The following is a 25,329-nucleotide window of genomic DNA, read 5'->3' on the forward strand; positions in this document are numbered from 1 at the left end:
TGACGGGCGAGCTTCGTATTCGGGTATTATTTGTAATGGTCAACAACTTAATATAACTATTGTCCAGTCCTTTTGAGAATTACCTCTCCCAAAACGTTCGACCAAACCTAATTTGAGCGCTAGAAGTCTGCGATGAAGTGCGATTTCATCGATTCTCGTTAAGTTCTTTCTTCGAGAAAGCTTTCAGGTGAGGCAATAGTCTTTTGCTTTTTATCTCTTTTTAGTGATGTGTTTGAGAGTCCGCCAAATTTTCCGATGGCCTTGAAAGTAACGCCATTTTAATCACACTAGAACTCCTTTCATTTTAATCCATTTGTCTTCACATGTTATGCACAAGCTGTATATCACTGAAGCAGAATCGGCCCTTAGTTTCGACAGTTGTTCATTTTAATCGAAACATTCAAAAAAGATCAAAAATCTGATCTCTTTCGCTTCTGGGTAACTAAAGAGAAACTGCAATTGACAAAAAGGGAATATTTTAGTACTAATACTAAAAGCTAAAGAAGGTTTTCCAAATAAGGTAAATGATTGCACAATAGATTCGCTATATATAGACTGTGGACTCTGGACTGGGTCAAATTCATAAATATCGACTCTTCACTTGTTGTGACAGTTTTGCCTTCCTCTATTTCTGAGAATTTACATTTTCGTTCAAAAGCGGTTTATTTATTAATTTGCCTCCGTGTCTCTTTCCTTACATAACTGAAAATAGCGCAGCTGTTCCCACCACTAAACAAATTCTCGACATCAGAATTGTGCGCTGGAATCTAATGTGATTATGCAACTTTACCTCCAAGCATTTTAGTCTGTCTCGAAATCAAAGTTTACGATTTGAGTTTTGTTGGTGTCATCAGGGACGCATTCCTGAAAACGATTTAAAACTGTCTGGATAAACTTGAGCATTGCGCAGAGTTATTTTTCTAAAGTTTCGTGCAAGGCACACGGACAAAAATTAATACATCTGTGTTGTTTTGTCACTTCTGTCTTCCTCATTTTCTGGGAATTTCACCTTCGAAAAAAATTGGCTTACCTTTATTTTGCCTCCTTGTTTTTTTTTTTCAAAGTTTACGATTTGAGTTTTTTTGTTGTCACCAGGGACGCATCCCTGGAAAGCATATAAATCTGTTTGGATAAACTTGAGCATCGCGTGGGGTTATTGCTCTAAAAGACACAGGACAAAAATTAATACATCCGAGTTGTTTTGACGCTAATATCTTCCTCATTTTCAGGGAATTTTACCTTCCAAACAAATTGACCTATCTTTGTTTTGCTACCTTGTTTTTCCGGAATTCAATTCCGCTCACTGCGGACTCTTTTACACTGTTTCTGATTAACAACGGATATATTGCCTTCCTTTAAGCCATCGAAACAACGGGCAAGTATTAATTTCTTGTTTTTTCTTTTTCGTTAGCAAACGCGCGCAACACATATTCTCAAATCTTCCTATGAAAATATCGTTTGATATAGATCTCTGCAGAGTACTAAAATGAAATTTCAATTCATCACGCTTCAGCGTGAGCGCTGGAACCTACAACTGTACCTCGAACTATTTTATTCTCTCTTCATTCAAATTTACGTTTTTATTTTTGTCTGCAGCTTCATTGTCACCAAACTTTTTGATGATTCTCTTTGCTGCCTTGTAATAATCCACCTCGTATGAAGTATTTGCAAATTAAATAAGCATCTAATTTCACTTCTAGGGCTAAAGATGACTTTCCCTACCTACGCCGTACCTGCTCTGAGCATTGGTAGCACATTTGATTGCAACACCTCAAGAAATGGCATCGACCTTTTTCCACCTGACGTTCCAACCAAGACTGAAAATGTCAACACCTTCTCCTTCCGATACAACATCGTCACCAAAAATGAAGAGGTCAGAGAGTTGTTAGATTTGCCGTTTGATCTGCCTTTACGGATCAAGGCAAACCAGTTATCTGTAGAAGGACCAGGGAAGTATTTTAACGACATCAAAAGCGACGAAGGAAAAACTGAAATATTGGTTGTTATGAAATGCACCACGGTAAGACATTACTCCTGTTGAATATTTTATTTACGTTTTTGTATTGCACGTAGTATTGATTTTCGTAGAACTTCCATATACTTTTACATTTTATTTTTAGTGAGGTAATTTTATTAATATATTATTCTCATTATTTGAATTGTAACGCGCATTGAAATGCTCAGACAAAACATGAAATAATTAAGGATGGTTAGCTCAAACCCCAGTCTGCTTTTATGCCGTTATAGTTAATAGAAAATGCGGTATATAAATGCATTATCATTACGATTCCTAAGCTAATCTGATCGAAGTTAAAAAAAAGTTCTGAAAATAGCTTTGGCAGTGGTCGTGTTAACGCGGACTATTGCAGGGGCACTCAAAGGTTTATTTGGGTGGATATCAGTTTGGAAGGCTCTCGGAAATTAGACAGCTCAAAATTTTGTAACACTAGGAAACTAATTCCTGTCCTTTATTGTTAAAAATACTAAAAAAGGTCTGCTAGCACTGATTTTCGTGAAGCCAACAAAAGCTAGTAAAATAGGAGAATAAGATTCCATTCCGTTGCGAGCAGATTAAACTGAATTAGCTTACACAAGTGCACCTTTAAAAGGCCACAAAACGATCAGCCTGGGAACACAGGAGACAACATTATAATTATCTTGCTTAAATGCTCTCGTGTGGAGCCCCTGTAATGATATTATTCAGTTAGCGACACAGGCAAACTCGAAAAAAGAAAATCCGAATGTTCCTATCAGGAGTCGAACCAACGACCCTCTACCACTGAGCTACAGGAGACTCGTGGGAACTGGCCATCAAACTAGTTCATGGGACAAACAGCCTGCATACCGCTAGGATTGGAATCAGTCAATGTGTAGTATATGCACGATGGAATAAATGTGATGCTATATTTTAAGCCTGGTGAATGAATGAGAATGGTGTACTATTCAGTAAGTGGCACAGGCAAACTCGGAAAAGAAAATCCGAGCTCGTGTTCCTATTCACCTATTTTTCATTTTTCATTATGCTAGGTCTCCAAGAAAATAGAGGACTCAGCAAGACCTAATGAGATCTTAAAAAGAGAGAATGTGATCGCTGAACTTGGCACCCATTATGTCAGACGAGTCTCGTACGGTGGTCAGATGATAGCTAGTATCAAACTCAATTTTCCATCATCTTTATTGAGGTAGGGTCAATATAAATGTCTTGTTTAAGCTCAAATTTGTTTATGTTCTCTGCTCTGCTGCTGAACTATATTCCAGAATGCTGTATCTGTTACAAATGTTGATATTACCATATTCTTTACCATATACATTACTGTCACCAACTACATCAGTTAACTTTGGAAATACCATTTGGAAGATTACCGACTGTAACATATCAGCTGTATTTTGTATAACGTTAGTTATGCAATACAAATGTCCACTTGCGTTGCCGGAAGGTATTTAAGTTTCTCAGAATCTCGCAGGGTCACACCATGTCAATAGACTTTGAACCTGCCACTCCGCAATGTTTTTCTATTTTCAGTCACGTTATTGTCTTTTTTCCAGACGCTTGGAACAAAAAGCAATGTTGCAGTCAAACCTTAAGGCAACTATAAGCTAAATTTTCGCGTTTCAGTTTGGCAAATCGCGAAATATTAGTTGCCGTAGTGAGTTCTTCAAGTGAAATTCACACCCTGGTTACGCATCTTTCTTCTCCATGGTTTTCCTTGCAGCATAGTATAGAGTTTATTAAGATGGTCTTGAGTTTACACTGTATACCTTTGATTTAAATATCGTTAAGGCAAACCTTTTGTTTTTGGCCCGGCAGCGAAATCTTAGTGCAAATCGCGAAATCGCTGAACTACTTGGGAAATCCAACATTTCCAAAATCGCAAACTTTGAACACTGTAAACAAGTAGCTGCCTTAATTCATGCATAGTTTTATATAGATCAAAGCATAATGTTACTCAATTAGAATGAGCAGAGATGAATCGGAGTTTCTTTTTACAGACGCTATGTTCTTTTCCTATTCTGTTCTAAGAATATGAATGTTTATTATACCTTCCAACGTTTCAGTCTAGTGTTGAGTTCCAGTATAAGTTTTCATTTAGCAACCAATATACAAGATGTTATTTTCAACTTAATGAACACAGCTACAAATCACTGATGGCATATGAGACGTAGAAATAAATTGAACACGTTCATTGAGCAGAGCTTTCCTTTTCGACTTCTTGTAGGCCAAGGATAACTGGAAGCGTTCAGGGAGAATTGACTTTTCAAGCCGTTGCAGAAGAATTATCCAAGCAATTGAATATTATGTCAACCAGTTGCCAAGGTGCATCCAGTATGTCCATTTCTTACCACTCAACAGAAGTGCCTTACCAACCTTCAACGCCTAGCAGTCTCCAGGAGCTGATGAAATTGTTTGAAAGCTTCAGTCTACAGACGATCAACAGTCGAAAAGAAATTCCCATTGAGGTATTTTTACTTCTCACTTGAAAGTGACCTTCGATGCGTTGTTTTTTAATATTTTTGTGTTGACGAATTAACCCACCATAACCATCTGCTGACAAATCTACCCTCCTCAACAAACGATCTGAGTTAATTACAAAATGAAGGCATGAAAATAGACTCTACGCAGCCAATCAGAAGCAAAATCGCTCCAACCACCCTCCTTAAATTATAACTCTACAAACTCCAATGGTACAGTCTGATGATCGCTTAGTGCGTGAAACTGGAGTATCTGTGGTACACTTTCTATCTTAAATTTATATTTATATTTCGCTCTGCATGTTTTTGCATTGAGCACTCCTGCGACTGAGTGAAGCCATCAGTGTATTGTTTCTTTGTTTAAAAACTGAAGTATATATTTATTAAAAAGATTGTCATTGGATAATCCAATTCCAGAGTTTCGATTGGCTTAGCGATCATGATATATCAGCGATCATACAATACCTGAGAAATGGTGACCATTAAATTGTCTTTTGGTCGTTCTTGCAAAGCGAAATCAGCAAGATCTAACGATATTTCTTGGATGTTTTACTGCCGCAGTAAAGGCAAGCGTCCAAAGTGAGTAGGACATATCCAAATCTGGTTTTTGCAGTCTAAGAGAGAAAGAATGGAATGTTTTCAAATGCTTAGCGATCATTTTAAAATCAGCAAACATATTATTTTCAATCCACATGCAACCCACAATTCCTCGATTCGCTATGACGAAGAGGTAACACTAGAAACGTCAGGTCCGAATCTTTTTACGACGGCCAAATTACCAAAGATTTGCTCCCCCTTGCTACCGACGTAGCACCACAGTTTTTTTTTTTTTTACATAATTTGCCACACAAAGAAATCACAAGACACAATAAAAGAATTTAAATTAAATTGAAAATAAAAAGTGGCGAGGAGACAAGAAACAAGAAAGCTTACATGATGCGTAATTCGGCCTCCCCTCCTTCTTTAGAAACCAACCTCCTCCATTTGTTATTTTAAGAGATTCGCCAAGCAAATGTACGGATTATAGTCTTATCTTCTGTTCTTCTCTTTTGCATGAGCAGTAATCAGCTTTAAGTTAAGTCTTATTTCTTCATAGGGTATTATGAGGATACCATCAAGCCGAATGACTGTCGCATACTAAAAACATTTTCCTGGCAATACTACTGTCTTCACGCAGCACATAAAATTAGACAATGTACTAAATAAATGCGATATGACCAAGAGCAGTGCGTGACAGTGAGCAATAAATTAACCTGGAAATGAATTACAGCGGGCTACATCATGTCTCACTGGCTGAATGTATCTTACAGTTATAAATCTGTGTAATTAAGACATAAATATATTCTGTGCGTTACAATCACTTGAGGAAAAATTTTAATGCTCAAATTGAAATCAAACGGTGAAATTAATATACTTTATATGTAAGTAAAAAAAACAGCCTTTACCTGACACTTATATTGTATCCTCACACGTTTCACAAGCGGTTGATATTTTTGAGCAATTACAGTGAATCAAGGCAAATTTTTTACATGGTTGAAAGCAATAAACTGAGCACTTTTTGATGAGAGTGAAAGCTGTTTACATATTTTAGGTTAGAGGCCTGGATTCTCTTGTCTTATACCGTTTAATGATAATCAAATTTTCTATGTAGACAACACATTTTCTGAGACACCAAAGGTTATGCAGAAGGCCACGAAGGAGAACGTTACATTCATTGCATCACAAAGTGAGAAACAAAAGCTATCTTGACTAATTGCATTTTTCCTTTTTACCTAGGTTGAGCTTCAACCAACACAGACATTGATACCATCAGTGAAAGCTTATTTACCAAACAGGGCTTTGGCAAACGCACTAGAGGAAGTAGAAAACCGGTTTGATGATCTACGCGCTACTCAGTATTTGGTAAAGAAGCACCAAGAAACTGGTGTCACATTTCGCGAAGATATGAAGAGTTTCAGCCATGACGTGGATAAAGTATTGCAAATCTACAAGGATGCCATATCAACATTAAACCTGGGTGGGGAGGAAAGCCAGTTTGACGGTTGCTTGACGGCCTATGAAAACGCCTTGGACGGGTACGACGAGGAGGGAAAGTTCGTCCACTTCTGGAGGAAACTGCTGACGAGGGAGAAGGTTAGACACAGAACACTCGTTTATGCTAATATATCTGTATGATCACATTTGTTGTTACATGAATATGCCTATTCCCCCTGGCAAAGGATATATCACTTATACAAGATACAATTCAATACCCCAACTACTTAGCTTACACTGGGAACGATTTGAGAATCAGAGATGGCTAGCTATCTTGAGTTTCGGCCAGAAAGACGGGACGAAAATGATATTCTTGAAAAGCTCATTAACTGTTCATACAAACCCTTTTGTAGCCTTTAGCATGATTAATTGAGCCACAATATCTTGCGGACTTTTAGGACTTCCGTCGTTTAAAACTAAAGACTTCAACTTTTTTTTTAGGTTGCAGCCTCTAGTATTCAGGTAAGGAGTCTTTTAAATTCAATTCAGTTCTCGATCGTATGTACATTTATGGTTGTTTCACCGACTGGTTGGAAGGTTGGTAATTAAACGTTTTCTTGCTGTTAGACAAATTGTCCTGCACGAGGGGTCTATCCTCACTTTGATGTATAACTCATGAGTGGTAGCACATTTTTCAGGCAACTGAGAAAACGCTTTTGGTGACCTTTGCAATTGCACAAATCCAGAGATATGTATTAGTCTTGTACTCCGGTTTCAGAAGCGTGAAACTTTCCCTAACCTAATCTATGCGTGCTTGAAGAGATGCGATGTTCAGAAGGAGAGAGGGAGAGTTGATTTTGTTCAATCAAAAGATAAGAGTTGATTGATACGCAACCGCATTTTTAAATACAAGATTGTGCACTACCCTCATAAAACCTTTTCTTTTCATGTTTTCCTTTTCCTTGACCATGTCCTTGCGCTTTTCCATTGTCTAGCTTCCACAAGGAAAAGATCTTAGTCTTGTCATAATTGGAAGACCTGGAAGTGGAAAAAGTGCAACCGCAAACAGCATAGTTGGAAAGCACCTTTTTACAACAACGGCATGGGCAACGTCTGAAGCATCGTCCGAATGTCAGTTTGGGCGCAGAATAGAAGAGCGAAAAATAGATGTACTAGACACCCCTGGAGTTCTCAAGGGAGATTTCGATAAAGAGATCCCCAGGATTTTTGAACTGGCGCCCAAAGGATTCGATGCCATCATCCTTGTAGCGAAGTATGGCAATAGGCTCACCACCGAGGATGCAGAGGCCCTGCAACTGCTTCAGGAATTTTTAGGTGACGAAGCTAAAAGGCACATCATCCTGGTTCTCACCTACGCTGACCAGGCTGAGCATGAAACTAAAGAAGATAGAGTTGAAGTGTCTCTTGATGCATACCAGCAACTATGGCTAGGAACGAGTTTGCCACCATGGGCTCAATCGTTTATCGAGCAGATAAATGAGAGAGTTGTGTTCTTCAACAATCGGTTGAGACCAGACAGTCAGCCTGATGCTTTCAAAACACAGCTATCACAGTTAATTCAGGTGAGCACATGTTACGGTAGAAACAATCCACCATCATTATTAAGTTTGCAAGACATGTTTTAACATACTAAGTCATCTATGACAGAAGCATTCGAAAAATGTCTTGCAAACTTAAAAATCTTGTTCCATTTGTTGTTGGCTCTGTAGCAATTCAATCGACAATGAACTAACGGACATCGTCCTCACCACACGTACAGCTCGTCCAGTTTCATAAACGCAAAAGCTCCTTCAATTAGAGCATTGTATTCTCCAAGGTGTATACGCTAGTACATGTCAAGTTTACACTAGTTTAATCTGTGAGTTCTTCCTATCAACTCCCTTAGAGGTTTTTGAAAGTCAAAGATGAATAAATAGTAAGTTAAAGGCAACGAAATTGAAAATACGAGGAACTTTGAAGTTTCCAAAACCATCCGCACTCTACATGCAAAAGGAACTAAATTTCGTGGCTTTTCTTACGTTACACCTTTTACCTAGGAATATTCGAATTCATTCGTCTTTCTTAGCCATAATACCCTTTTTGGAAGATCATTCGAAATCTTTAGATAGGGTAATTCCAAAAATTAGGAATTAGGAAGGGGGGGGGGGGGGAGTGGGGAAGAGTCGAGGGGATCCTGCCCCCGTGGACTTTTAATGTTTGAAAAATCTGTGCAATAGCAACCAACTTTTTTGAATTTTTTTAAAAAAAATAAAAATATCTGGGAACAATTTGTTGTGTTAGGTGAGTGGTCATTGAACTTATGAGTTGATGATACCATAGCAACTAAATTAAGGAAAATAAGGAAACATCTTTGGACCTGCTATGTACCTTTCAAGTCTTAATATTTTCGGAAGTTATGGAGGAATACAGACACCCACCCTCCCTCCTCGCTCCCCCACCTCCTCCGTGGCTAAAAAGTCTGGGTGTTTTGGACTTGTATGAGGTTCACCACAGCGCACTAAACCCAACGGAAATCTGAGGATTTTAATTTTTGTACTCAACTTTTCTTTGAAAGTTCTACAATAGTCAAACTGAGAAAAAGGATATACAATAATTAGTGTGAAAGTCCGTTACTGAAGTAACAAGTCCTAGATGGAAATCTTACTTACAATTCTGTATCCTTTCCGAAGACTGAGTTTATGAACTTCTTTATTTCTTGCTCGGTTCAGCAGACTGCGTGGTTTTTTCGTACACCGCGTGGGTTTCACCCTTTAAATATCTATTTTGTCTCTAGAGATTAATTAACACTCTTAAACGGGTTTACACTGTAGGGTGCGAAACACTGCGATCGGTCAAACGGGGTTTAATGGCGTAGTTGTTACATTTGAAAGTTTTCTCTAATTTGTTAGGTGATAGATGCTGTTCCCAAAACGTCTCGCTACCTGCAGACAGAGGAATCTAGACAAGACTTTATAAGGAAGATTAGGGAAGTTACAAGAAAGCCAACTCAAAAGAAGAGAAAGGAACCAGAAGATGAGTGGCTGCTTGTACCTGAACCACATGATAAGCAAGTTACCGTGCCTGTGGAAGAAACACGTGACACTGTCACAGGTGACCAGGGTTCTTTGAGGGAGAGGATCTGGAATTTTTATGATACGTACTGTCATATTTTGTAGTGACAATGCACTTTGTAATGTGTACCGCATTTCAGGGAATGTAAAAATTTCCTGCCAGAAATAGATCTGTAAAAAAGCACCTGCCTTTTTTTTTTAGAAAACAATAAACGGAGTTTACTGAGTTTGTTCTGTAAACTTTGTAAACTTTGGTATATCTCTCTGCATGTTATGGCCTTTAGTACCACGGTAGTTTTTTACGAGTTGTGCACTATTTCGACAAGCCATAGGGCCAGTGAAAATACAAACAGCCAACAAAACATAATAACAATCAGGATTCCTTTTCAAACTTCCGCAGCTTTCGATTTATAATCGGCAACACTGAAAATTTTCACTACCAGAGGTTTTCTAAGCCTCCATACCCTCTTCGAGATATTTTTCACTTTCAGATACACTCTGTTTTTTTATAAGAACGTCTAATTTTGGAGCTGAGGCTGAACGTTCATATATTTTTTTGCGATTTGAGGCTGAAAACGTTCTGAAGATGTTCTTAAATTACATGGTATACACTACATGTATTTCAGTAAATCCGCAATGCAGACCTGACGAGGAAATCTGTCAAAGTGCATTGCCTGCTGAGATATGGTATCAAGAACTGCTGAGTATGATAAACCGAGATGTGTGTCACCATTGTTAATGTTATACAAAACATGCCCTTAGGTATTTTGGTTAATTTACATTTGTTACCTTGATTTTATATACAGATTAGAAAAATAAAAATGTTCTTAATCGACTCTCAGCCTGAGGAACGTTCTTAATACGTTCTTAAAATCTTGGTTAATTTCAGCCTCGACGTTCTTATAAAAAAAAAGGTTCTTATAAAAAAAACAGAGTGTATCGTGTCTAAGTATATTTTTGGTTTCCCTCCTTCAGCAAGCGCGATATAGCTTTAACACAATTTGCAATAGCTTTCAGCTGTAAATTGACCGCTACCGACGAGACACCATACGTGATGCGTTACGAGTTACTAAGTGGCAACTATCACTATAAAAATGACTGCACGTACCGGAGAACTTCCCAGCCCAGCCGGTGATCAGCAATACCCTTCCATTCTTAAGCCGATTTTCAACTAGTCCAACCAAGGGCGGATTAAGGGATTAGGGAGGGGGGCAGGATTCCCGCGACCCCCCTTTTTTCTTTTCGTATTTTTTAAACGTTTTGTAGCCGTCTTTCAAGTGGTATTATGCACTCACTCGTTTTAAAAAATTCTCTTAAAGATCTATCTTTCAGAGCCACATTTTTTTCGGTCCCTCTTTCTGGATTTTCTTGATCCGTCCCTGACAACCATTTTAAAGTCATTAACGAATAACGGACAGAAAACTTAGGGAACGATATTTGTTTGCTGAAAAGACTGACTGAGATGAAAACTATTCTAAAAAATAAACTGCAAAGGACCGCAAACGAAAATGCTGCAAGTAAATGCAGGAGCTGTAATCAAATCCTTAGTATTGCACTGGATTAAGGTTGCAATGGCTGCTCTTGTGGGATAATCGAAAATATTTCCTCGCTTAAGCCTCATGTCCAAAGCTTGTTCTAGTTTTGAATCGGAGGATGCGAACGGCCTTTTGCCTGACTGTTTTTGTGAAAGCCACGCTGCGGGAGAGCCTGCATGGTGGAGTTGTAAAAATAAAATTTGTTGGAAAGAACCGACTTCAATGCCACTAAAACTTTTGAAATTCAGGCTGTTTTCTGTTTGCCTGAGGGTTAAAAAAAGCCACACCTACCTGTAAAACTTTATTTAATCACGGAGAATCATCAGTTTAGCTTAAAACGTTTATATACATATATAAAACTGTCTACAACTGTTTTACAAGATTGCCATGTGGGAATCCGATACCTGCCTGATGTTTCGTTAAAAGTGCCGAACAAAGCTGGCATCTTTGAATTCTTGGGGCAGATTGTTCCATAAACAGGCCCCGCTGCGACAAAAACTTTGTTTCAGATAATTAGTATGCGGCTTGGGCAGAGCAAGTTTGCCTTGTACATTTCTCAAATAATATTTCGTGTGAGTTGAGTATAAGGTCGTTGATTCCGGGGCAAGTTTATCCATTGTCTTATACATAACCAGAGCTTTTTGTTTTTGGTGACGAAGCGACAGTTTCTCCCACTTGAGTTTATTCGAAAGAAGGTTCGAGCTCGTTTCAAGCACTGCAGTAATTTTCGTTATCACTGGCTGTGCAATTTGTAATTTTTGCAGCTTGTCACTTTAAAACTGCACAACTCAAACCGCCCCAGACAGGACTGCAATAATCAAAGTGAGGTAATATTAAGGCGTTATAGATTTTTATCGCAGTATTTGTAGAAATAAAGCGTTTTAGGGCACCCATGGCTGAAGAGACGTTCCTAGATATTTCGTCAACGTGTTCGATCAAGAGAGTCGGTCATCCATGGTTATTCTGCCCAGGGATTTAGCACTCGGACCAACTCTCCTGATCACACCGCCATCTATTTCGATATCAATCTCGTCACATTGAGCATTTAGTCTCCGTCTTCAGCCTATCATCATCAGTTCAGCCTATTATCATTAGTTCAATCTGTTGGCTTTTAGCCAGCGATTGAGGTTACTGAGTTCAGGAATTTTTGCTAGTATTAAGGGCCCTAGTCAGCCACACCTTTGTTTTTGTTTATGTGCGAGAGTTTGGCTATTATATTTTATTCGGAGCATGTCGAAATGAACGAAATCACTGTGAAACTACTAAAGATAATGAAACATACTTTCAGGAACACAACTTACAGTTAAGCAATAAGATTTCGTTTCACCATGCAATATCAATAATTTCGATGGCATCGAAAATGGCGGAAGCTGACTAGGGTTCTTTAAGCTTGGATAAGGTTTTTGCAGTTAGACTTATGTTGGTATCATCGGCAAATATCCTCAGGGAGGCGCCCTGCAGGCAAATCGTTAATGTATATTAGAAAAAGCAACGAGCCAAGTACTGTATACTGCCTTGAGGTACGCCACAATTTATAACGGTGCGAGCAGTTGACAGTTTGCCGTTTACGTTAGATTTTTGGGTTTGATTGTTTAGATACGACTGAAACCATGTAACTGCTTCCTGGTCAGCACCAAGGTATGACATCTTACGTAGAATAATTTCATGATCAGTTGTATCAAATGCCTTTTTAAGATCAATAAAATCTACTCCATTCAGTAGGCCATTATCAATGTTTACCGACCAACTGTTTGTTGCCTTAAGCAAAGCCATCAAGGTACTATGAACTTGAAGAGAACGGAACCCTGACTGGCAGCTCGATAATAGCTAATTATCATTTAGATGTGGGTAGAGTTGGTCGTAGATAATTTTCTGTGACCACCGGTATAACAGATATCGGGCGATAGCCATGATTAAGATCTTCAGGATTGTGAACCTTTTTAAAGACAGGAGTCATCCTGGCCAATTTCCAAAAAGAAAGAAAAATCCCCGTAAGAATTGAATTTTTAAATATGGCGGGGGTGAATGTGCAACAATACCAGAGGAAACTTACTAGGGATCATGTCAAGGCCTGTGGCTTTCTTAATGTTGATTTCCTTCAATAAGTTGAAAACAGTATCGACACTCGGCGTTTGTAGAGAGAACGTTGGCGAAAAATAGTATCCAGGCTCAACTTCTTCAACTCCTTCTTCTTTCCTCTCGTCATTCAAGAATTATTTGCCTGATTGAAGGTCTTATTTCATTATTTTTTAACAAAAAATATCAAAACCCCCATGATGCTTCCCTTTTAAGCAGTGCGTGTTCATCCACGCAAATTTTTCCATTCTTGCCACATATCATTTGGATCAGAATGCAAACCAACATTAATCAAGGCATTTGCTCAAGATCGCTCAAGCACTTATCATTTTGAAAATTTTTGAATTGCCGTATTTCAATTGGCGAGAACCACTGCGGTCACGCGTCAATCACAAGAGGGTGATTATTTTTACAACCGCGAAAGCACGGTCTGCTCCTTACAAATTATGCTGATGATGCAACAACAGATAACTACCGCAAGAGTAACTCAAAATTAGCTGAATTCTAAATTGTAGTGCAGATTTGGAGGTCTTTCGTTGAACGCGCATAAACACTGAGTTACAACAGTATCACAACTCATTATTACTCTTTAATGCTTATTGCTATTCTTTGTTGAGATAACCTATATTTAAAAATATTTATTCTTGTTAAGCTTAGCTTGTTTGCTTCAGTGTTTCTTTGTTCCACTATATTATAATATGCATAATTGAAAGACAAGTTATACCGAGAGCTCGAGTTTTTTATCTGCTATTGACATTTGCGAAGATGCGAAGAAAAGCAAGAGGGGACGATCAGCTTTCAGTCGTTTTCTAACCATCACCCAGCAGCTGATCATAGATGACAAGGGTTTGTTGACTGTATTCTTCTGATGGCGATCAACAAATGAACTATCGTTTATTAGCGTAAACCAGTCACCAGCTACGACGGACGTAATCTGATTTACTGAGGAACTGAAAAAACAATCACCTTTTCTACCTTTTTGTGCTAAATAGATCGATCACCAGATTACGCTGGAAAAAAAAAACTACAATACACGCCTCCGGTTTCACTCGAGAACGCTTTCGCCCTTCGCCAAATACTAAAGTTAATAGAGACCCAGACATTACACGTTAATTAATAAATAACGATGCCTACGTTGCCAATCTGATCACCATCTTTGCCAACGGTAGATCAACAGGCTCTAATAATTTTTAAGTTTTTAATTTAATTTTTCACTAAACAAAATTTCTGTTGGTTCTAAATTGGACATGAAATCAAAATCGGGATCTAGGTGTTTACTCTCGGGTAGTCTGGTCTTGTCATCATATCTCTGTAACACGCGTAGATTTTTTTTCTCTGGTTATCGGTTTCCGCACCCGATCACTCGACTTTTCAGACTCCTACCCGGTCGCTATTTATTCGCCTGTGGAAGGAGAGAAGCATGGTTATGAGAACAGACTGAGGCGCTCGGCGTGTCAAAACGCTTTCCCATGACACCCCGCGCACTTCGATCCCTTCTCCTATCCAATCTTCTATCGTATCACAAACAAAAGGCAACTGGGTACAAGATTGGCGCTTTTCTGAACCGTTGACCATCTCGTTTTCAGATCTCGGGTGATGGAATTAAAACGAAATGCGGTTACTTTTATATTAATGACAAAAATTTAACAAAAATTTAAGAAATTTAAGAAAAACTGAATCCTTAAAGGAATTTAAGGATCGCCTTAAATCCTTTTTACACCTGAAGGATATTACTATATTCTCTTGATTTATTCTTCTTCTTTTATTATATTTCTAGTTTAATACTGTAAATATTTTCCACTTGATTATGTATGTATGCATGTACTTATTTTTCACTGAAGTAGCTGTTTAATTTTTAGTTAGAGTAGGCTTTAGGTAACCCTTCAGTGAGGGACGTAGCTCCTGTTTAGGGTTTTCCTGTCAATACTTGTTCTTTGTATTGCCAAACTATTAAAGAACAATGAGCTTACGGAACAGGACGGCTAAAAACGGACGGAGGCGACCTGTTCTGGTTGTAACTTTTATACTTCTCATAAATATCCTAAACGATCAAACAAAGGTAGTTTAAGTCGAAAATCGCGTCAAAATGCTTAAATAGTAAAGCTGTCACGTTGGTCACACAATGACATTTTGCCATCTTCTCCTCTCAGTCTTCCTTTGCGTAAGCTCGCTATTAATAATGATAGGAAAACTTCGATTCACAGACAACGAAATGCATTGTTTCAGGGTTGTTCCTAGAATGGATACTCCAAAAGAAGGCTGGACACCTTATGGTGTTTACAAAATGTAGTATTCTTAATCGCGATAGCCCTGACGTACAAGAGAACAGAAGCCTGTTTGTTAGGCGGAGAAGTGAGAGAATAGCGTGCCATTTAGGCAGGGAACTCAATTTTGGGGTTAAGCATTGATCTACACTATTAAGGCCTAAGTACTGTTTTATGAACGGTTAGCTGTAGTTTGTTGACATGGCTAACTCTCTGAAATAAGTTAAAAATTCCCATTTTCGTCAGCTTGCCCTCGTTGGTCAAGTGGATATGGGGTTCAGAAATACGATTTCTGTTGTGTAAGAATCATAAGGTGCACAATCTTGTTTTGGAGTATCCATTCTAGTAACAACCATTTTTTTAGGCTTGTTCCATTGCATGCTCACGAGTGATCAGCGGTGTTCCAACGACTGGTCCGTTCGTCTTGTATTTCCACACCAAATGTCCGTTTTCACTTCGCAAAGCATACAAGTAGGTATCTATCCCTCCTATGAACAAGAAGCCATTCTTATCCAACCGAGGCGACGACCACACAGACGACTCTGTCTTAAAACTCCACACGAGCGAACCATCAGCTTGACGAAGAGCCAATACTTCGCCTTCTCCAGATCCAATGTAGATATTACCATCAGGAGCGACGAAAGGCGAGGAAAAGAGTTCACCCTTACCTGTTAAAAAGGGAATACGAAAAAATGAGGGAGTGGAACTAACTTGGTTTCCGGAGTTTTTACCCTGGCTATTGATTCTTAAGTCTAGAACCTTATTTAGCTTGCGGTTCTCCCTTCAGTCTAGGCGTGTCGACATGAAATATGCAACCGTCGAGGGTAACACATGTATATACTGCTCATAGGGAAACAAACGAAAGTTGTGCCCCGCAAAGAAAGGGCAAAAACCGGCCAAGAGAGACGGTTATTCGCTAGCATTTATCCATGCATATTTTCTTTTCAACTTTCCGTTTCTCTAACAATGTCCCACAGGGAATCCAGCCGGGAAAGAAAGCAATACACACAACAATCTCGCTGACGTTGATTAGGTAATTTAGCCAACGCAATTTAAAGAGATTCGAGTGCTGATGCTTCGAACGTCAGCGAATCGATTCACTGTGATGAAAGACCAATCGAGTGCTCGAAACGTCAGCACTAGAATCTCTTTACGGTGGCCACAATACCACATTACGTTGACGTCAAATATTGATATTGATGTCAGCCAATTAACAAATCGACGGCAGTTTTCTATGGTCTATACTCTTATAGACCATAAAATGACGTCAAAAAATGTTCAAAACTCAAGCGGAACCACGAGCCGCAGGCGAGTGGTTTCACTGCCAAGTTTTGGACATTTTATGGCGTCATTTTATGGTCTATAAGAGTATAGACCATAGAAAACTGCCGTCGATTTGTTTTTTACAATAACAAGGAAAAAGTACGAGCGGAATTGGCTATTTTTTTCGTTGAGAAAGCGCGCGCGTTACATCTGACGTCATTTTTATTGTCTGTACTCTTATAGACAATAGCTACGAGCCAATCAGCGCGCGGGAATTTGGACAGTTATTGTAAAATTAACAAATCGACGGCAGTTTTTTATGGTCTGTACTCTTATGGACCATAGAATGACGTCAAAAATGTTCAAAACTCAAGTGGAACCACGAGCCGCAGGCGAGTGGTTTCACTGCCAAGTTTTGGACATTTTATGGCGTCATTTTATGGTCTGTAAGAGTATAGACCATAGAAAAATGCCGTCGATTTGTTTTTTACAATAACATGGAAAAAGTACGAGTGGAATTGGCTATTTTTTTCGTTGAGAAAGCGCGCGCGTTACATCTGACGTCATTTTTATTGTCTGTACTCTTATAGACAATAGCTACGAGCCAATCAGCGCGCGGGAAATTGGACAGTTATTGTAAAAAGGCCTATTGAAAGTTGAAACGAAGAGTTCTTTTATCTTAATGGTTGGCAAATTTAAATTAAAAAAAGAAGAATGTTTATTAACAGTTTTCTTCCCAATAGACGCAAAATAAACCAAAACTGACATAACAAACTGGCCCAACGTTTACGTTAAGCCAGCGGCATTTTCCCGCAACAAATGACACGGCCATAAAGGATAGATCGCCGATATACAATTGTCATTTTATTATGAATCCAAGTCTTTCAGATTCTAAACACTTTGTCGGTCAAAATTTGCTCACCTAACGACTCACTCATTATTGAGCCATCAGCAGCGACGATACATTCACGAACTGAAAGTGTATTTGACTCCACAATGTCCAGGAAGAGATCTCAGTAATAATTCACGGAAAAGATGTACGTGTTATTGAAGTTGAATCATACAAAAGCCGCTTTACTAACCACGCAAAGCAAACTCAAAAATTTGTATTTACCTCTGAATGAGCTCTCAAACAACGACGCAGACGAGGCAGTACAAGACACCACCTGAAAATCTATTGGGTGGTATAATTTTAATAAAGATTTATCAACAAATTTGGGCTCCTTTTAAAAATATGATTCCAGCCCATGGGCAATTCATTGGCCAATCAAAAATAGTAATCCACTCGCACCAGCCATATCGCTTAATGATCGAGGTCGTGCTGTTATCGGAGCAGTGTTAAAAAAATGGACATACTTAAAAGTACCCCGAAAAATGGAGCTGTTGCTGCAAAAAATGTCTGAAAGGTTGGATCGCTGGATAATTCTTCAAACTGCCAACATCATCCTTCCCACAAATGCAAAATCGAGAAAACGTATGGCCGACTCGAAGAATATATTGCCTCAACAGCACAAAAAGTGATTTTGTTTTTTAGAAACTATAGTTTAAGATAGACACCAGGAATGAATGGATTAAAGGCGTTTTATCGCAGAAAAAAAGATAAAAAGTAAAATAAAAAAATGGTGTCGTGACCAGGATTCGAACCTGGGTTAAAGGAGAAGGTCATTCCAAAATGGCACTTTTTCTCCTTTCGTCAACAGAAAGGTAATGTAAACATTAGGTACTCACCGAAGTTTCAGCTTCCAAAGACCTTTCTATCCTTTGAAATCCTTGATCAAAGTAGCCCAAAAATCGTGCACGGTCGCCGCCATCTTGGAATATACTTAGCAGCCTGGCGATGCTTGCGTGACGTCATTGAGTTCAACCTGAAGTTTGGCGGGAAGCTTTAACACACGACTCTCCTTTTGCAGTCATGCCTCTTTGTTCAGCACCGTATTGCTCAAATAGGTCTCAAAAAGACGGCAGAAAAGGTATTCCTTCCATCGTTTACCAGTAAAAAGAAAAAAAAACTTGGCAAAGCAAAAAGTTCTTGCCAAAAGAAGAACATTTGTATTTTTGTTCCGATCACTTCACTCATGACTGTTTTAAAGTGGACCACCGACATAATCTCCTCGGTGGTAAAACACGCAAAAGAAAGAAAAGACCAGACGTAGTTGTAACTATTATATAAGATTTCATCTTCAGCGAAGATTACAAAAAAAAAAAAGAAAAAAAAGAAATAGAAAACAGAACAAGAACTCGTCGTATCCTGATACTGGTTGACAAAGCACCTTCAAGCTTGTTTTCTGACTCCGGTTCTTCAACACAACAAACACGCTCTCTTGCGGTCTTCCGCACTGCGCATCTTCCGCACAAGCACCAATTTAAGTTTAACAGTCTTTCTGCATGCACCTTCGTTCTCGTTATCAGAGCCATTGTCTCCTCGGTCAATGTTTCCTACAGGCTGAGCGCACGCTATTGCCCGGCGCGCGCAAACGAGCTTAATTTTTAAAGTTTGGCCCTTTATTTTGTCGCTACAATGCCAGCTTTTTGGGATGTCATTACACAGTTTTAATGTTTCACATTTAAAGTACTCAAGTTCTCGTTCCAATTGGACCTTTGTAACAGCGAATTTGAGTAAACATGGAAATTAGCTTTGCGATTTGTGTCAAATTTTGGTCACTTCCGTCACACTTGAGGATAACGTTTGTTTAGTTTGCAAGCGTTTGGATCGTTCAAAAAACGTGCGTTTCGATGGTTCGATTAAAAGCGTTCGTTTTGATGGTTCAAAGCGTTTGACATCGTTCGTTTAGATCGTTCGAAGCGTTTCGCATTTTTAGTTTCGATCGTTTCAGGTGTTTCAGTGTTGATATACTACATCGCGCTTATCTTTCGCATGTCACGGCAACATCTTTTCAGTAACGTCTTCGTCTCCTATCAGAAATAAACCTAGTGAAGGAATTAAGACTTAGATCTGTGCATAACTACAAAAAATGTAACGACAAATTAAGTAGATATCAATTATTACTACTGGATATTCAAAAAACAAAAGCTACATAACATGCAACAAAAACAAAACAAAAAAATAGAAATTGACTTATTTCGATCAATCAGTTTTTCTCACGCCCAACAGCTCCGAAAGCCAACAAGAAGCAGCGTCGCTTGGTAAATTGTGGCATACTCGCAAGATATTTCAGCGCTTATTTTACGTAAAAGCAAAATTTTGTAAATGAAACATTACATTTTAATAGCACATGATGCAAAGTTTTGAGTTTTTCAACAGTTTAAAAAGACTACAATAATGTCAATAATAGATTCCAGAAGCGGATCGACCAATTTAATTATCTGATCAAAATAAAAACAAAATTAGAATAATACTCTCGGCAACTGCAAATTTATCGTTATTTGCGCTTCACTGTACGCTTCCTCTGCTTGGTTCAGAAGGGAATACGGGTCTCATTGGAAACAGCTGCGGTTGGTTGACAGTTCAATTCGATAAGGTCAGAATTAATAACTTCAGTAAAATTACGCAGAGGAAACGCAAGATACGTAAACAAACATAAAACGCTTATTTCAGACGTTTCAAACGCACGAGGCAAACGATATGTAAACAAAAATTTTCATGTCTACGACCTCACGCCGTAGAACTAAAACATGTTATGCTGAATTTGTTATTATATTGATCGTTCACTATCAAAGACTGCAAAGTAAAAGCCAATGGATATGAGAGTACAACTAATGTGCATTTCAGAAAGGTAAAAATTAGGGCGATATTTTAGTTAATCGCAACTAATTTTAAGTATTATTTTTCCACGGTGTTATTTCCGAATTTGCACACTTTTGCGCGACCACATTTTCCCTTTTTTATATTCAACGTGAAACTTGACTTTATTTTTTGAGATTTGCGTGTACAAAGGTTGATGCACAGAAAATTTAGTTTTTATTTTTGTATTTGACATTTTTCTATAATCCCCATTTTTCGTGTTTTTCAAAGCGTTACATCAGATTTGTGACGACCGTGCCAGGCAATAGCGTGCGCACAGCCTACACGCTCGGGCTCGAAACGACACGGCTCAGGCATTTTGGTTGAACTCAATGACGTCACGCAAGCATCGCCAGGCTGCTAAGTATATTCCAAGATGGCGACGACCGTGCACGACTTTTGGGCTACTTTGATCAAGGATTTCATAAGGAAAGAAAGCCCTTTGGAAGCTGAAACTTCGGTGAGTACCTAATGTTTACATTACCTTTCTGTTGACGAAAAGAGAAAAAGTGCCATTTTGGAATGACCTTCTCCTTTAAAGCGGCCACAACGCTTTGTCCTAACCACTAGACCATCACGACTAACCACAATTGCCGGCCATGAATAATAAAGGGAATTTATGCTATATAAAGAACACAATGGACTCTTTGGCTTCTACTTCAGTTTTGTTTGCCAGGTTCACACAAGTCGACACTCTTCTACTCAGAATTGCAACAATAGATTTTCTCAAATCTATCCCAATAAATGTAATGCCCAGGTCTCATGCGACCACTATTAAGTAATCAACATACCATTGCAAGGCGAAGTGTGATGGACAATATTAGCACAAGGACGGTTACTAGAACGGAGCGGCGAAGCAAGACGTGCGAACCACACTCGGAACTCTACATTAGCGACGGGGATGGGATATGCATCGTTCGCCTTTTACGACAATGTGTTACGTCACTTTGACGCGTTAGGATACAGAACACGGATCTTAAGTAACGTTGAACTCATTTTTATGTACTGTCCAGTACAATCAGATGCGAGGTTTATGGAAAAGTATGCGCAGCAAACTGACATTCCGAGGGGTCTGCTTAAAGCCAAAGTGTCTGCCTGGAGAGAAGAACACCAGGAAGCGTTTGAGAGTTTGATAGAGGCCCTTAGCTCGGACGCGGTGTTGGTTTATTTTGACCCTGACACAGAGCAGGAAGTGCATGTGGATGGTTGTCCACCAGGAATTTCTGCAGCTCTTGTTGAACATGGTCCGAAAGATGACAACTGGTGGGTGGTACAATATGCGAGCAGAGCCCTGTCGGAAACGGAACGGAATTATTCACAGAGTGAGCTTGAGATGCTTGCCGCAGACTTCACGCGCAGGAAATTCCACATATTCCTGTATGGCCTGCCATTCACTATAGTAATAGATCACAAACCTCTTGAAGTTATCCTGGACAATCCTAGGTAGCTATAAGACCTTTATAGGGCTGCAGGGAATGGTGGTACGAATGCTGGACTATAAATTCAAAGCTCAGTACAGATCTGGAAGCACAGACATCTCAGATTATACATCAAGGCACCCACTTCCGCACCAAGGCTGCTCTAAAAGGGCACCACCAAGGATGGAAAGCCGAATACGTGAGTTTCGTGGTCGCGAACGACATTCCAAGTACAATCAGCAAGGAGAAGGAGGAACTGATAAAAGCAACGGAAGAAGGAGGCGGCGTGGCCCAGTGGTAAGGGCGCCTCGGCCACTCTTGTAAATAGCCAGCTGGTTTGCCTCCTGCCAGTTGGGATTTTCACATGTTATGTTCGATTTGGTTATCAATATTTGCTTCCCGTTATTTCTTAGTGGAATGCCTGTAAAATAGCTTTGGGTAGCTAAGTGCATTTCCACTATAAACAAAGCATTTGTTCATTTATTTTAAGATGAGAACTTGTCATCTTCCGTTGCTTTTATCGTCCAGAATCTTATTGCCATTCGCGACATTTACTTGCAGTACCACAATCTGAGAGACAGGGCATAAGAGACCACGCTTTTGTTTGAGAAAATAGTGTTTCAAATTTGGATCGGTTGGCGACCTTTTGGGATACCCGATTCTTTTGTGTGCGAAATCTTTATGCAAATTTCGATCCGGGGTAAATTCAAAACAAGTCCATTCCATTGTTTCCGAGAAGAGAGAAGCCAAAAACGGAAGCAAAAATGTTAGAAACTTGGATTTTGCGACCACTTCTAACCACTTAAAGAGGATGAAGGACTACGCAGATGAGTGGAGGCACACCCAACCCAGCTCAATTAGAATTGGGGACCGTGTCCTTTTGAAACAGAGCAAGACCGACATGTTAACTCCGGCACATGATCCCCTGCCCAATCCTATACAGTTATTGGTGTAAAGGGAAGCATAATGACGGTGAAGAGGGGAAAGGAGATCAAATCACGAAATTCCTCTCATTGCAAAATACTTTAGTTTACAGGAGAGAAGGAGTGGGATTGGGACCAGGAGGAGAGATTCCACAAAGCCTTGGAGATAGAGCAGAGTCGAACCGCCAGATCTAGAGCAGAGTAAGAGAACGTGCTGGGACGGGGGACAGCATCGCGCAATTGGTCCTACCAGCACACCGGCGGAACCCAGAAGATCTCTTTGAGCTCGAACTTCTCATAAATTTCCTGATGACACGTTTTAAGTAGGACGTAAGCAAACGACAAACATTTTTTCCTTCTCTTTCTAAACTTGGGTGCGGTCCCAAGAATTCATCTCCAGAAAATTTCACCTACATTTGAGGTTTACTGCGGTCGTTTCGCTATAAAGTCGTTTCGCTACAAGTCGATTCGCTGCACATGTAAAGTCGATTTGTACAACCTCATGATACTCGTCGTTTGACATTTAAATCAAGTTGGAATAATTGCGACGACGTTTGAAAAAACACGAAGTCATTTTAATAGTGACGTTCTCGTCGCTGCCATCGCCGTCGTCCGTCATTATTAAATTTCCCTAATATTAGCATAAGGACGGTTACTAGAACGGAGCGGCGAAGCAAGACGTGCGAACTCTACAGAATTTAACTCCAAAAGGTGCAAAAGTACGAATGCCTTTACGGTAAATTCTGCAACTAAGGACTACAAGGACTAATATGTACGACTCATTTGCTGGAAGAAAATTGGGGAAAATTCAATTTGGAAGCGGCTGAAGCCGGAAAAAAAAATAATTATACAAAGTCGTACTGCGTGCGGGCGCTACCATTTGAGACATTAATCTGAGTGTATTTCCTGAAATAGTTTAAACTTTCAGAATTTTTTTTTTTTTTTTGTTTTTGTTTTTTTTTTATGAAGAAGGTAAGCCTGTTCCAGGATCCCGCGAACAATTAAAATCATTCCCGTACATAGGGCATTCGTGTCCCTTCCGAGAGCACAGATGCTCGGCAAGTCGAGCAGGAAAAACAACTGCTACTTAGGCTGCGGTGAAGTTTGATTTTCGTTTTCGTTCGCTTTCTGATTTTTGCCGTTAGCCGCACCCACTGGGAGAGAGGCTGGTACAAGTTAAAAGAAGGTGTATCGTGAATACCAGGGGGGGCTAGCAGCGAGGCCTGGAACCGACTATTGATGATCGCCCCAGTTAAGAAATTTGACCGAGCGAGACTAAGTACCGATTTTTTGATAAACAAACATGGCGGCGATTTTATGTGAAGGCGCGTCTGTGCGGATTCGCAAATAATTTGGCTATTCGACGTCCAAACATCACAGGAAAGTTTCGGTCTCTCTTTTACCTGAAGTTTGGTCATCAAGAGGGATCACGGATGCAAATTCTGCAGCGAAAAACGAAAATACTGTAACCAACGACTAGCTGACCCACATAGTTCACAGGGCTAGACCAGTGAGACTTCTTCCATTCCACTTTATCGTTACCTTCCCTATAGATTTTTTCATTTAAGTACACTGTAGTATCTCTCCCTTTACAGCAACTACCCACTGGGAGTCAACAAACTGTGGATGCTCTGATGATCTAATTCTCTGTTTTGCTTAAGTTAAAATGTTACTGTCATGCCCATACTCTCAACAACAGATTTTTCGTCTCTAATCTCTTCTAAATGGTGAGCAGTTGAGAGGTGATGTTAGCAGCATTTTGCTCTTCAACTTTGCCGAGTGAGCCACAAATATTGACTTTTGAATTCATTATGTATGCTTGGTAATAAATCTCATCATTTTAAAGAGATGAAGTTATCTTTCATTAATTTAGATTTTGTCTGTCATACCTCTGGGGTGAGAACTGGAACATAAAAGAGGCAGGGCGCAGCAATACTCCAGCCAGTCATTACACTGTGCAAGTGTGTGAAAACGTGCAGTAATTGCATAATTTACAATATGCTAATTACACTTGACTATGTTACACAATATGTACCAATTAAACAGTATTGCAGTATGTTACAGTTCTGATGTATATTGTCATGTTTTGATGACATAATTATACTGCAGAGTAATGTGGTCAGCTGGGTTAATCCTCGAGTTGCTAGAAACACTTCAGTTATCAAGGGGTGATAATTTACTTTTAGATTGTCTTCTTTGAAATGGCTGTTCAATACATAGAGAAACCATGGTTGATTTACCATCCCGGAATCTATTTGGTACTGTATCTCCCTTGCAGTTGGTTGTTAGGGTGTATTCCCAGTAGCCCCATTTTGGCATCCACCAATGGGGGAAAACCACCATACCGATACAAGGTGTTCATGGACATCTGTATTGTAAAGGGCGACAGGTAATACAATAATATTTACATGTACCTTCCAAGGTTTCTGCACATGCATGTGGTTTCTGCAAGATCTCAGTGTACCAGTACATTGTTCACCCGGTGCTACTGAACTCAACTTCCCAATTTTTTGCACGAGAGAATAAGGACCTGAATGTCTTTTCACGTAAGTTAATCTCCCCATACAGACAAGAGACAAACACCCTTGCAACC

The 25,329-nt window shown here is 39.4% G+C and overlaps 2 protein-coding genes across 5 annotated transcripts in view; one reads left to right on the forward strand and one right to left on the reverse strand.

Annotated features, from left to right (window-relative positions):
* Positions 1-47: 47 nt before the first annotated feature.
* On the forward strand, positions 48-12,785 carry LOC146459564 (uncharacterized). Of its 3 annotated transcripts, XM_085089320.1 has the most exons (8): positions 48-187; positions 1,701-2,020; positions 3,028-3,182; positions 4,218-4,458; positions 6,247-6,603; positions 6,946-6,966; positions 7,440-8,027; positions 9,354-12,785. In XM_085089320.1, exons 2-8 carry the CDS (start codon positions 1,709-1,711, stop codon positions 9,618-9,620), a joined length of 1,941 nt encoding a protein of 646 aa, XP_084945446.1. In that variant the 5' UTR covers positions 48-187; positions 1,701-1,708; the 3' UTR covers positions 9,621-12,785. The 3 variants fall into 3 exon arrangements, with proteins under 3 accessions (XP_084945446.1, XP_084945447.1, XP_084945448.1); XM_085089321.1 differs by lacking the exon at positions 6,946-6,966 and having other exon boundaries at positions 7,440-8,037; positions 9,361-12,785; XM_085089322.1 differs by lacking the exon at positions 6,946-6,966.
* A 910-nt stretch (positions 12,786-13,695) lies between these two features.
* The window catches only part of LOC146459565 (uncharacterized), a 25,502-nt gene continuing 13,868 nt past the window's right edge, over positions 13,696-25,329 (reverse strand). For both annotated transcript variants that reach the window (XM_085089311.1, XM_085089312.1), the window contains exon 9: positions 13,696-16,058. In XM_085089311.1, the coding sequence (XP_084945437.1) occupies positions 15,751-16,058 (308 nt within the window). In that variant the 3' untranslated portion in view covers positions 13,696-15,750. The remainder of the gene's footprint in view (positions 16,059-25,329) is intronic.

The sequence above is a fragment of the Pavona decussata genome, unplaced genomic scaffold (assembly GCF_977016875.1).
Source record: "Pavona decussata unplaced genomic scaffold, jaPavDecu1.1 SCAFFOLD_218, whole genome shotgun sequence".
NCBI classification, from domain to species: Eukaryota; Metazoa; Cnidaria; class Anthozoa; order Scleractinia; family Agariciidae; genus Pavona; species Pavona decussata.

What these genes read in the sequence shown, in the direction of transcription:
- LOC146459564 (XM_085089320.1), top strand. Translation starts at nt 1,709, where the DNA reads ATGACTTTCCCTACCTACGCCGTACCTGCTCTGAGCATTGGTAGCACA. An exon ending in GAAAAGAAATTCCCATTGAG is followed by an intron (nt 4,459 to 6,246) that starts GTATTTTTACTT and finishes CTTTTTACCTAG; the next exon opens with GTTGAGCTTCAACCAACACA. An exon ending in AACTGCTGACGAGGGAGAAG is followed by an intron (nt 6,604 to 6,945) that starts GTTAGACACAGA and finishes CTTTTTTTTTAG; the next exon opens with GTTGCAGCCTCTAGTATTCA.